The sequence below is a fragment of the Cercospora kikuchii genome (genome assembly GCF_019650295.1).
Source record: "Cercospora kikuchii DNA, contig_00006, whole genome shotgun sequence".
Lineage (NCBI taxonomy): Eukaryota > Fungi > Ascomycota > Dothideomycetes > Mycosphaerellales > Mycosphaerellaceae > Cercospora > Cercospora kikuchii.
Window position 1 is genome coordinate 1,271,770 of NW_025408587.1, and position 12,788 is coordinate 1,284,557.

Genomic DNA, 12,788 nt, shown 5'->3' on the forward strand with positions numbered 1-12,788 from the left:
GCGCCATTATCGTCCTCCACGAGCCGCCCGGCGAGGCCGTCTCCGTACATAGTCCACAGTGCCGTCGCCTCCTCGCCCGCGCTCCCCTGTGAGTACCACGGACGAGCGCTGCACAACCATCGATGTGTTGGGGACGTTGCAACGACTGTTGACTGATTGGCATTCATTCAACGTGACGGGATGCCGCGTTGCTCATACACACCGGTCATGGTATGCCGGTCAGAGCGTACGAGCCAGGTTGATGCATCCCGAACGGCTTCTTCAAGCAGGCGGGAGAAGCTTGTTCGGTCAAGAACGAGTGGCCAAGAGACACGCGCGGTCAACATGGTTCTCCGACGAACACCGGGACCTATTTCTCTCGGAAGGCACACATTTGGGCCACGTTGAAAACTCTGCTGTGCCGTGCAACAAGATGGTGAAACGAGGCACGACGGGCATTCACTTTTAGAAGATACTGCAACCCAGACAGGAGAACGAGAAAGAGGCAAGTGCAACCAATTTTTTATCTGACCGCCTTCTACAATCTATATATCATGTCATGCCTGCTGTGGCGACGCTGCAACCGTGGCCTGCTTCTCGAGTGACCACGAATTCGTCGCCGTCCGCATCCGTTTCGCAACTTCCTGCTCGAACATGTCGAAATTTAGAATTGGCGCATTCTTCTTGTACTCCTTCTCCATCCGACGGAACCACCACAGCCAGAGGCCGTACACTGCCAAGGTGAGTGGGATCGTCACCACGAAGAATATGTACAGGTAGGGCGAAGCAAGTGACGAGCTGTCCGATGGCATCCAGTTGAACATTCCCTCCATACCGAAGAAACTCTGCATTGGCACGTTAGCAACATGCCGGCAATAAATGACGCATCAAGACATACCGCAACCGCAGTGCCTGCGCAACAGAACACAAAGTGGTCAGCACATGCCTCCGACATGGTTCTTCCCTCCCACTCACCTGGAAGGAAAATAAGCGTCATGGTAGCGATCGTCTTCATCGCTGCGCTGTCCTGCCGCGTCTGCAAAACAAACATCAGCACCGCTCAAGTTCTAGACTGCGAACTACACAGTTGCAGCTGCCACATTCGTCGATACCTCTTCCGCCATCTGGGCGGTGACACGCGCAAGCTTCACGTTGAGCAAATTGTCGAGCCGGGACTCTTCTGCGATCTTCCGAGAACTCTCGGCAACCTGGAGATTGATCTGATTGTCTCGCTGTGCGCGATGATTGAAAATCTGAGGAGTACGTCAGCACGCTTATGACCAGACACGAACACGACACCAAGGTCGTGACGGCACATACCGCTTGCGACTGGTTGTCGATTCTCCGAGGCATCATGTCAAGGTCTTTCTGCACTTGATCGGAGTATCGCATCTGCTGCTCAATCTTCTCTCGCATGTCCTCGAGATATCCCGTGCCGCCTTCCCACAAATGTGTCCAGAGTCGCTGATATGCATCGACATACTTGACCAGATTGTTACCAAGCTCAAGCTCGAAGTTCGACCTCCTCTGAAGCCGGACATGCTCCAAATTGAACCTGTTAAGAAGTTTATAGTCGCCATTATCGTCCAAGGAGATCCTCCCATCTGAGAGACGCCGCTCGGTATTCGTCAACTGACGAGACAAATCGCGGACTTGACCCAGCGTTTCCTCTACATGGTGCATCAAGATTTGGAATGGTAAGATGGCAAAGTCTCTTGGGACTTTGGGATGCTTGTTCAAGTACTGCTGAGAGGCCAGCAGCTTGTTCAAGGCGTAATTCTCGTCTGCCACGAACAGTCCTCCACAGTGGGTGCGCTCGCGATTGACCAGCGACAGAGAGCAGAACGACTTTCCATCTCGAGGGGTTTGCAGGATAAAAGCTGCGCCGAAATCAGTCGCAAATCACACTAAACCACCCGCCTTTGTCATACTGAGGATGCCATGACTGGTCAAGGCGGCCGAGCCTCCTTCGTCGCGGCGCCACAAATGTTCATATTCATCTGAGATCCATCCTTGCTGCTTGACAGTCTCCACCACTTCGGGCTGAAATGGCAGCTTACTGGTATCGACCAGATTGGCGCTGACGGCATTTGCGACACTGAAAGCATTAGCCGATTCCTGCAGCCGGAGACCATGGCGAGACGTACAGCAGCTTGAAACGCACTGTGCTATCGTCGTAGCTTCTGTCGATCTATTCCGCCTGTTAGTGTGATGAAGACACACAGACGATGTGGGCGACCTGCTTTGTGATTGGTAAGGAAATCCTCTTCTTCGAGCTTTCTCAACGGCCGTGTCTTGAGCGTGGATGGGAACAACCAGTCATTGTGCTGTACCCGTCAGCTGCATATCATGACTAACACTTACGGTCGCATCGACTGCGTTGCATACCTCCAGTCGTGAGTCTGTGATCTCGAACTTCTCGAGCCGCGCAGTTTCCTCCATCTCTAGGACCGATCTCGGGATTCACAGCTTCGGCACTGTGCTACAGCCCTATGCATTTCCGAGCGATCTGTGAGACAGAGGCGTGTGTCACGGCACCACTTCCTACGTCAATGGGGATGAAAAAGGCCTTGCGACTACGCGCATGTTGGATGAAGCCCGAGTGAGACCAGTCAGAGTTCAGCTTGACGATTATGAGCATCGACGACTTTCTGCATGCATGATGTGCTGTAAGAAGGTCTTGGCGGGGCTAGACGGTCTCATGCATGCAGCAAAGATCAGACTACAATCATGGCACGGCGGGCGATCTGTCGGTGAGGGCGTCTGAGCAGACGTTTAAATGGCCTCTGTGTCACCCAGCAACCCGCACGCCTAACAAAAGCCCCGTCCGAAGCGAGTTAATATTGAAGGGAAAATCATTTCGAATGCGCCGATCGAATGGCGGATCGCCGTCAAATCCCTCTCCGTCAGCGGCTCGGCCGACACCACACCTCTCGTGGCTGTGCTTTTATCTCCCCAGCCCAGCATCGCAGAAGAGCGACGCGTTGCCGCCCACTTGTGCAGAAGCGCCCGGGGAACCATCATCAGCGAACGACACCTCCACAGCCTCTTCCTGCGCGCTGGGTACGCGCTGCACGGCATCCATCGCGTCTTTGGTCAGCTCACCACGACCGTCTCAAGCAAGACGATGCGCAGACCCGACCTGTCTTGGCAAAGCATAAAGACGTCCACGCGCCTCTGCGATGAGCTCGCGTAGCCCGCGCGTGCTGCTGGTGGCAGGCGCAGTCTCCTACGACTATCTGGTCTATCCCATGGCCTCGACCAACGGCCTGGCGCATCTGAGCATAGAGGATGAGACTGCCGACGCCTCGCAGCTCGTCATTCGGACGGGCGCAGCTGATCTCGTGGCGCAGCTCCTCACCGCCGCCCAGCCAAATTGGGGCTTCGAGGTGCTAGGCCCGCAGCTCATGGGACCCAACTCCCACAGCCTTAAGCACAATGCCTCCTCCATAGTGGACTTGGAGTACACTGAAACTTCAGGCACTGCCCTTCGTGTCGCCAGGAAGCGAAAAATCGGGAGGTCGCCCGTCTGGCATCAGCCTTCAATCGAGCACGCGACCGCGGCAACCGGCAGTACTGTGATAATTTCCGGGTCGGGAGAAGCCTTGCAAGACGTCGAGCCGGCATTGGACTTTCTGCAGCGTGTACGACCTCGATATATCATTCATCATATGACAAGGCCATTGGCCACTGGACCGCTCTGGGACATTATTCGAGACGGACCGCGCACGAGAGACGGCGTACCTGATCCGGACCATTTGGCTGTCATTATTGACGCAGACGATCTTCGCGCAGAAGGCATTTCATTGAGTCGCTCTCTGTCCTGGGAGCAGACGACCGAGGACTTTGTGCGGAATCTGGGCTCCAACGGCCGACTGGACACGCTCGTGACCTGTCCGAATCTTATCGTGCGTTTTGGAAACCAAGGCATTATTCACCATCGAGGGCGCGACGCGACAGACCCTAAATTATACTTTGACCCGCGTAACGTGGAGGTGCACCGTGGCGGCAAAGGCCATATGACGGAGCTCTCCTCAGCCTTCATCGCCGGCTTTGCGCTGGGCTTCGCAGACTCATCGCCGCCGAACACCGACAGAGGCATCAAATTGGGCATTTCTGCATCGAAAGCCATGGATTCGAATGGCTTTGTGGTAACAACAGAGGACGCTGTCCCAAATTATCCGATCAAGCAGATCATCGAGCAGCTCGCGGCAGAGAAGAAATTCTCTACAGTGAGCATTCCTTCAGGACGCATCAGCTCTGGCGACAGCTGGAGGATCTTCGATGCAGTGACCGGAGACCCAGCCGAGGTGGCGCGACAGATAGTCACCTTGGGTCCCGAGAAGACATTGGCGCGATGCCCTGCACAACGCTTTGGCGACCTGCTCAGCGTGGAAAGATCTGAGCAGGAAAGCTTACGTGCGGTTGTGGACGCAGTGCAAGAGCGCCTCAGTTTCGAGACATCTCAGCCGACTTCAATAGGCATACTTGGCCCTCCTGGATCTGGCAAGAAATTTGTCGCAGCGAACCTCGCTAAGCACTTCTCGCAGAATGCGAATGTGAAGCAGCTCACGTTCAATGGGCGTCTGCTCCGGCTCGAAGATCTGATCGCACTTTGCCACACAATCAGAGACAACACCGCCAGCGGCCTTCTGACAGTTGTCTGCTTTGAAAATTTCGAATCTATCCTTGAGCCTCGAAATGAGCTGCTCAATAACTTTTTGGTGATGATGCGAGACGGACATTTCACGGATCGTGGTCATGTTCGTTCCCTGGGCCACCCGCTTCTTTTCTTCTTGGTCAACCAGGAGCCATCGAGCTTTCAAATGGATGGCACCCCAACACCAACAGTAGCAGAAAGCGGCGAGAGACGCACGGTCGACGAATCACAGCTTCTTGACAGCGTGCATGGTATTGTGCGAATTCTCGGGCCAAATCAAACTGGCCAATTCGACAAGATGTTTCCCATACGCAGAGCGCTGATGCTACGGCAAATGTTAAAGCAGAAATTCCCTCACCTCGAAAGGGACGGGAAGATCAAGATTGACGATGCAGTATTACACGCTCTTCTGCTTGTTCCCTCGTTCAAGCATGGCCTGCGATCACTTGACAAGATCCTCAGCACAAGTCGGCTTTCGCATAAGACGAAATTCGATGTATCCGCTCTACCTCCGGAAGAGCAGATTCAGCTGCATGTTGATGGAAGAATCTTCATGTCCTTTCTACGATCGCCTAAACTCCCACCTCAACTGCGCGAACGCTTGGCACAGGGGCTCTTTGTGGCATACAAGAAGAAGCGAGTCGAGATGGCAAGGACGCCAACTGAGAAAGCAGAGCTTGAATCCGACCCCAGCATGTACGACTGGGACGAACTTGCACCTGAACTGAAGGAGTCAACGCGATCACAAGCAGACGATATACCGCGTAAACTCCGCGCGGTCAATTGTTTCATGCTCGACCAGGACCGGAAAGAGCCGCTCGTGCACGTTCCAGAATTTACTGTCGAAGAGCTGGATATGCTTAGCGAGATGGAGCACGAGCGATTCAATGCTGAGAGGTTGCAGCGGCAATGGAGAATGGGTCCTCGATCGAGTGGGAAACGGACGACTCCCTTCTTGGTACCATGGAGAGATTTGACACAGGATTGGAAAGATGTCGATCGAGTCATGGTGGAGTGCGTGCCCAGAGTACTTGCCACTGCGGGATGGAAGATCTATCGCATGCAAGAGGACGAATGAAGGTGCGCTATCTGTAGATATCTGTTATACCCCAATCAACAGCATTCTTATCCTCAGGCCCCTAGCAGAAGATGAGCAGAGCTGCAATCATGGTTGCTGTGCGCAACAATCGCGGGCAGAGGCGAAACAAATCCGCACAACTAGTGACGACAGCGACTGCGGATAGCTGCATACCGACACCCAGCGGCGACGAACGAGGATACAGTCGTCGATAGCAGAGACGTAGGTCCGTCTACAAGTACAGTATCGCATCGCGACAGAACGCGGCTTCTCGTTGCTTCCTCACGCTGGTCGAATATTCACTCTTTCACACCGGCTTGCACGCGTGGTCGTTTGAGCTTTCCCAAATACTACTTAAGCCTGCTGCTCAACGCACAACAAGCTCGACATGAGGAAGTGCTAGTGTAGTTCGTGCCAGGACATGGACTTCTCAGATTTAGGCGAGCCTTTGCTAGGCGTTGCGCAACAGATTCGAGATCTGCAGTCCCAACTAACACAGAGCGAGTCGGCTCGCACAACGCTGAACACCACGATACAAGACTTGCGCACAAGATTGGAAGCAAGTGAGAGGGCGGCGCAGGGCAAAGCGCAGGTCGAGATAGATTTGTTTGAATCAAGAGAGCAATGTGCCACACTGCGTACACAACTCGAGGCTCAACTCGAAATACATCGCGAGAATAATGCAGAGCTCGACGAGAGCAAGAGATCTAACGCGGAGCTGCAGACACGATGTGCGCGCACAGAGAGCGAGCTGGCGAGAATGACTGCGAACTGGACTGCGCACGAGGCGAAACTGAAGGCATCCGAAGATTCGAGTGAAGTTGTCGAAACGACTGAAGGGAAAGCGCTGGATACGCAAGGCTTCCGGCGTCCCAGAGTTGAATTGCCAGCATTCAAACGACGTCTGGATGGGGGTATGTCTTGGACCAGTGCTGTGATCTTTCTTTGCTGACACAGCTAATAGGGAATGCGGACTACTACGAGATCCACGATCGCAAGATAACAGGGGACGGTGGCGCGGCGATGCGCGAGAGAATGCAGCAATTCACGCCGTCCAATAAGCGTGTCGAGGTTCTCACGCCACACGAGTGGAGATTGACGTTGTTGGCAGAGGAGGACTTGGAAAGCCGAAAGCCTATGAAACGCGAGGAGCCTACACCAGAAATAATCAGCCAGGGCACTGTGGTTGCCAATACGTCCACCAGCCCTCTCTCTCTTTCCGGGGTCATTGATAATGCACTCCAACGGTCGGACGGGCATTTGACATCTTCAGCAGAGCGTGACCTACGCGACCAGCAAACACACCCTCCAACACCAGAATCAGCTGTGGATGACAAGGCAAATGGATCCAAAGCTCAATGTCTCCCCTCAATCGGTGCTTCATCCAACCTGGCCTTCGAAAATAGGGCCCTCGAGGGGAAAGTCAGCGACAGTCCATCAAGCATAGACAAAACGAACGGAAAGACAGACATCTCAAGCCCAGCCACTCAATTGGGACAATCCAAACGTCGATGGGCTGACGAGACGAGCGACGAAGAATTTCAGCTCGCAATTGCGCGCCGTCGAAGCTGTTGCGTCAACTGCTTCAGATACGACCACGAATGCGATCCTGAGCCACAGTGCCAGACCTGTCTGTCGGCAGGCCTCAAATGTGTGCGCAAAGTATGTCAACTCGCCTACGACTGCCTAGATTCCAGATGTCCGTATCTACACCCGGGCCAGTACGATTCTGGGGATCCTCGGTGGAACCTTGAGTATGGAACGATGTCAAAGGAGAATGGCAATGAATAGTGTCATGGACAGGGAAATGCTGCTCCTCCTTCCCGAATGAGAGGCTCGTCCTATCGAACTGGGCCCTATGACCGGCCACCATGAGGTCCGAAACGTTGCTTGCACTCTATGATTGGATACCGGCTCGAATATTATGGCAGGACCTAGGAACTATGACAAGCGCATCGAATTGTGCAGTCGGAAAGTTGGTGCACGGGATTGTGTGGCCTTACGCATGTAGCGTTCACTGAACTACAGACCATAAGACCATGAGACACAGGCGGATAGCTGCAGGATGATTCGTCTCCACGCATGGTATTATGGAGATCGATTGCACCTCTGGATTCCCAGCTGGGGCCACACCGAAATGTGAAGTGTCCGTACATATTTATCTCCGACTTCGCACGATTTCATGCCAAGGTCGGAAGTAAGTCTGAATGACTGCTGCTGCGAAGCCACTCATGTCGTCCATCGTCATCCGCTAGGTCTTGTAGCTCTCTGGGTCTCTGCGATTGATTCGCCAGCAATATTGAATGATCTGATCGATCCGCGTAGGAGGCAGGGCCATTATTGCTCTTCCACTGACCTGAGCGCAACACACAGAGATCGGAATTTCACCAGACAGTTGATACGACTTGAACAAATGCGAAGGGTTGTTGTTAGTATATCCTTTGCAAAGCCGAGGAGCTGCTGGTCATTAGGTCTAATGTACTCACCAAACATCACGCCTCCAGGTGAACATGTTTTCCTATAGACCCACGCGAACGAGCCAAAACGGCAAAGTGGGGCATTGGCCCCACCCCGCGTAACAGTAGACCAACATCGGGCATCCACTTCACTCTGGCCAGCCGAGAAGGCAAGACTGCGAGCTGCGGGGTGTCTGAAACAATCTCTTCATCGTCCAGCAGGCTGACTTGATCTTTTGTTATATCATTGACTTCCATCAAGGTCACCTATTCTCTGCATTAGTCTGCCTTACACTTCAAAAATAATGTCCGCCCCGCCAAGGAACCCTCCGTTCCGAGCAGAGCACATTGGATCTCTGCTCAGGCCGGATGAGCTTGTCAAGAAACGATATGCTGTTGCTGATGGCTCCGCAAAGCCAGAGGAGCTCGTACCGATCGAGCAGCAGGCTATCAAAGATATCGTGAACCTCCAGCAAGAATGTGGTATCCACTCGATCACCAATGGCGAGTACAGTCGTCATCAGTTCTGGGGAACTTTCATGGAGACTTTGAACGGCATGGAAGAGATCAACCTTCGCGAAGGAGGATATGACCAGTCCATCTTTCGAGCCTATGCGCCAGGTACGCTATCTTGCATTTTCAATTCACAAGAGCATATAAATTGTGGAACTGACGGTTCTCCTAGATGTCAAGTCCTTCATGCACGCAAAGACGATCCCAAACCAAGTCACTGTCGCCGCAGGCAAACTCTCCCACACCGGAAAGTCGACGTTTCTTCCAGAACTTGAGTATCTGAAGAGTATTCTGCCAAAGGACCAATGGTCGAAGATCAAGCTCACCATCACGAGTCCTTCGTGGTACCACTTCAGATATGGCCCGAACAAGGCATATCTGCCAGGCGTATATGCAAGCGACGACGAATATTTCGCGGACCTTGCCAAAGCGTACCAAGTCGAACTCAAAATTCTCTACGATGCAGGACTACGCAATGCGCAGGTCGATGATCCAAACTTGTAAGTCTTTCCAGTAATGAAGTGAGGTCTCAAGACATTACTAATCATCTACAGGGCTTACTTCTGCTCCGAAGCCATGCTCGAAGGCTGGAAGAACGACAAAGAGAACTTCCAGACTGCTGATGAACAACTCGATGCATACATCAAATTCTACAACGAATGTCTGAGAGTGCCAGAAGATTTCCATATGGGCATTCATTTATGCAGAGGCAATTATATGGGAAGCAAGCATTTCTCTGAAGGAGCTTACGATCGAATCGCCACGAAGCTGTTCAATGACCTCAATGTATCGACTTACTACCTCGAATACGACACTGAGCGAGCTGGTGGGTTCGAGCCATTGAAGCACTTGCCCAAGCATAAGAATGTTGTGCTTGGAGTGATTACATCCAAGTTTCCGGAGTTGGAGAATCAGAAGGATATGGTTGAAAGAGTATACAAGGCTGCCGATTTTGTTGCGGAAGGATCTGGTCAAACACGAGAGCAGGCACTGAACCAATTGTCAGTCTCTCCGCAATGTGGATTCGCTTCACATGCGGAAGGCAATTCATTGCAGCGCGAGGATATGAAGAAGAAGCTCCAACTTGTGAGGAGTATAGCAGATGAGGTCTGGCCCGGCCAGCCTTAGATATGTTTTTGTTCGAGTTCATCGAGCATCAACAGCATATGCTAAAAGTATAGTCGAGAGGCCTCATAGCAGTCGTCTGTGTCACAAGGAGGCCAGCATACCGGTAGTATCATGACATCCGATGTACTCGAAGAATTGTTGCTCAGGCTTCACAACCATGACTTCGTGAAACAGCCTCAGCGAAACATTGTTCTCCAGCTCCTTCGCGTACTGGAGAAAGCGCCCGAAGATGTCCAAATGCGTCTTGTGTTGCTTGCTCCATTTCTCCAGGTTGGAAAGTTCGTCGAAATATGCAAGTCCAAAAGTCCGCTCTGTGATCTGCCCAGGCTCTGTTTTGTGCATACAATCCATGAAGCGATTGCTGATACAGCCGACTTCTTCGCCTTCATCTCTCAGAAACATCATGCCTTTCGCCAACACGGGATGCATCGTATCAAGGTAGAGTTTGCGTTCATGTGGTGTGGTATTTGACCAGTCTTGTCCACTGCGAATAATTGCGAGATTCTGTCGGCCTGAGACACGAACACGCTTGCCCTTTGTATCGCCCTTCTCGGCTCGCTCAGTCGCTGATTTTGGGAAGGCTCGTTCGCCAGTGAGGTGGTCTGTCTGCGCCACCGCCAACCTGTCTCGCATGGAGCCCCAATAGACATGCTGCTGCATCTCTCCGGACACAGAAGAGCGCATGAACGCAGCACCTTCGGGAACTACATTGTCGGAGAAGACTGTTTCGAAACGATCCAGAGTTGGCAATAACACCTCGACGAACCAGCCTCGCTCGGGCTCTACTTTGAGGCTAGCCCACCAGTCGTCAAATCCGCTGTCGGCTTTCCATTGTTCGAAATCGGCCTTTTTCTCCCAATATGGGATCACAACTTCATTGCTAAATCCACGATTATCGGTGACAGATGCTGCTTCCCAATACTTTGGCTTGGACTGCTCTGTTCCTTTCTCCACAAACGAGACCAGCTTTTGGTAATCCGGTCCTTGCGGTTCGACGTTGCCTTCATGCTGGACGCCAAGAATGGCCATGACAAGGTCTTTCGCCGTCTCCGGGAATCGGCATGTGTACGCCGGAAACGGTGGCATGAAGTTTTCAGGTGTCTTAGCCGGTATCGTGCGTTCGGTCCGGAGGTGCGGTGGGATCGCATGTTCCAACACTCTTGTTTCGGCCATTTTGGCCGTGCTTGCGACTGCAATGACTTCTTCGTTGACACAGACTGCTCTCCATCAGAGAGCTATCCAGCAGCTCAGACATACTTATCAATATCCGAGCTTTGATTTGCTCAAGTCTGCGGAAGAGTTTCCGACTGTACTGCTGTGCTCCCAGCTACGAACCGAACTTTAATGTGAAGTTAGGCTGTTATTCCGCGTGCTTGATCTGGGACAACAAGACTGCAAAGCGGAGAAGGGCGATCGCAAGCATCCACGAGGCCCCATCTCGATCGGAGGACAATCTGGTCAGCCGTCTTATCATCTTCAAAGTTCTCTTCGAACCCGGCAAATGCCATTTCTGGGCTGATTGCACGTTAGTGTGGTCTGGGAAAGCCAAATGCAGGGTCACAGAGATACGACAGAGATGAAGTGGGGGAAGGAGGCGCCTTTTCTAGACCTGAAGACCACCCCGGATTAGGGTTATGCCCCGCTAATCACGGAATTGCCCCGTCAGCTCTTTGATAACATGCATATCTTCTTGCTACTTTGAAGCCCTCAGTGACAGGATTGCGATCATTCTGAGTGTGAGATCTTCGAAATACGTGCTCGCTTCCTGGCCTGACGACTGAGCCCGGCATCAGACAGCGCTCCAAAGTTCGAAGCACTTAGATCAATCAACAATGGGCTCGACTGTTCGCGTTGCGGTAATATATATGTTCGAGCCCTAATACTGTACATTGCATGCGCTGATACAAGCACGCAGGTCACGCAACATGAGCCTGTGTGGCTTGACCTGGAAGGCACAGTCCAGAAGACAATCGCCATCATCAAAGAAGCCGCTGAAGCTGAAGCTAAGCTCGTAGCCTTCCCAGAGTGCTGGATTCCTGGGTATCTTTCTAAAATAATCACGAGACCAGAAGTTGATATCTAATGTCGAGAACAGGTACCCCGCCTGGATCTGGTCCCGTCCTGTCGACTTCGATCTTGGAACTAAGTATGTCCAGAACTCCTTAAAAGTGGACAGCGCAGAGATGAAGCGTATTTGTGCTGCTGCTGCGGAAAATCAGATCAACGTTTCCTTGGGTTTCTCGGAGCGAGATGGTGAATCTGTCTACATCGCCCAAGCGTTGATCGCTGAGACTGGCGAGATCAAAATGACCCGACGCAAGATGAAGCCCACGCATATGGAACGCACTATCTTTGGCGATGCCACTGGCGCTCAGAGTTGCCTGAGTAAGGTTGTTGATATCCCAGAAGTCGGCCGAGTCGGAGGACTGTCTTGCTGGGAGCACATACAGCCGCTCCTGAAGTTCTACACGTTGTCGCAAAGTGAACAGATTCATGTCGGAGCGTGGCCGCCGCTCGATGGTTTCATCGATGGCAGCCCGGGGTTCTACTCCATGTCCATTGAAGGTCTGTAAGGGTCGCGCTGGGCACGAACGAAGGCTAACCTATCTGCAGGATGTCGCAACCTCTCACAAACTTATTCAATTGAATCACAGTCCTTTTGCTTGCACACAACGACTGTGCTCAGTGAGACTGGCATTTCAGCAATGGGGACAGCAGGGGCTCCAATCATGGGAACTCCTATTCAAGGAAGCTCTTGTATCATCGGGCCAGACGGGCGTATTCTGAGCAAAACCGATAATCCGAACGAGCAGCTCATAGTTGCAGATTTGGACCTTAGTCTGGTCACGAAGACGAAGACTTTCGCGGACGCCTCCGGCCATTACTCCAGGCCCGACTTGATGTGGCTCGGTGTTGACGAGAAGCACAAGATTGTTGTCCGTGGTGCTGAGAGCAGCTAGTCATTGTTGGGTAT

General features: G+C 52.5%; 6 protein-coding genes across 8 annotated transcripts; 4 read left to right on the plus strand and 2 right to left on the minus strand.

Annotated features, from left to right (window-relative positions):
- Positions 1-536: 536 nt before the first annotated feature.
- CKM354_000941600 (uncharacterized protein) lies at positions 537-2,421 on the minus strand (the record flags this gene model as incomplete). 2 transcript variants are annotated; one of them, XM_044804836.1, is made up of 9 exons in its annotated part: positions 537-824; positions 878-891; positions 955-1,015; positions 1,092-1,232; positions 1,300-1,859; positions 1,911-2,077; positions 2,127-2,170; positions 2,223-2,306; positions 2,368-2,421. In XM_044804836.1, 9 exons carry the CDS (start codon positions 2,419-2,421, stop codon positions 537-539), a joined length of 1,413 nt encoding a protein of 470 aa, XP_044660771.1. The 2 variants fall into 2 exon arrangements, with proteins under 2 accessions (XP_044660771.1, XP_044660772.1); XM_044804837.1 differs by lacking the exon at positions 2,223-2,306.
- Positions 2,422-3,161: 740 nt separating this feature from the next.
- Positions 3,162-5,717, plus strand: CKM354_000941700 (uncharacterized protein; the record flags this gene model as incomplete). Its single annotated transcript, XM_044804838.1, has 1 exon — positions 3,162-5,717. The coding sequence occupies one exon, from the start codon at positions 3,162-3,164 to the stop codon at positions 5,715-5,717; it is 2,556 nt and encodes an 851-aa protein (XP_044660773.1).
- Positions 5,718-6,138: 421 nt separating this feature from the next.
- CKM354_000941800 (uncharacterized protein) lies at positions 6,139-7,592 on the plus strand (the record flags this gene model as incomplete). 2 transcript variants are annotated; one of them, XM_044804839.1, is made up of 3 exons in its annotated part: positions 6,139-6,631; positions 6,682-7,379; positions 7,521-7,592. In XM_044804839.1, 3 exons carry the CDS (start codon positions 6,139-6,141, stop codon positions 7,590-7,592), a joined length of 1,263 nt encoding a protein of 420 aa, XP_044660774.1. The 2 variants fall into 2 exon arrangements, with proteins under 2 accessions (XP_044660774.1, XP_044660775.1); XM_044804840.1 differs by lacking the exons at positions 6,682-7,379; positions 7,521-7,592 and having other exon boundaries at positions 6,139-6,669.
- An 886-nt stretch (positions 7,593-8,478) lies between these two features.
- CKM354_000941900 (uncharacterized protein) lies at positions 8,479-9,814 on the plus strand (the record flags this gene model as incomplete). Its single annotated transcript, XM_044804841.1, has 3 exons — positions 8,479-8,794; positions 8,859-9,186; positions 9,241-9,814. The coding sequence occupies 3 exons, from the start codon at positions 8,479-8,481 to the stop codon at positions 9,812-9,814; spliced, it is 1,218 nt and encodes a 405-aa protein (XP_044660776.1).
- Positions 9,815-9,895: 81 nt separating this feature from the next.
- On the minus strand, positions 9,896-10,987 carry CKM354_000942000 (uncharacterized protein; the record flags this gene model as incomplete). Its single annotated transcript, XM_044804842.1, has 1 exon — positions 9,896-10,987. One exon carries the CDS (start codon positions 10,985-10,987, stop codon positions 9,896-9,898), a length of 1,092 nt encoding a protein of 363 aa, XP_044660777.1.
- Positions 10,988-11,646: 659 nt separating this feature from the next.
- Positions 11,647-12,774, plus strand: CKM354_000942100 (uncharacterized protein; the record flags this gene model as incomplete). Its single annotated transcript, XM_044804843.1, has 4 exons — positions 11,647-11,670; positions 11,730-11,854; positions 11,910-12,379; positions 12,428-12,774. The coding sequence occupies 4 exons, from the start codon at positions 11,647-11,649 to the stop codon at positions 12,772-12,774; spliced, it is 966 nt and encodes a 321-aa protein (XP_044660778.1).
- Positions 12,775-12,788: the final 14 nt, after the last annotated feature.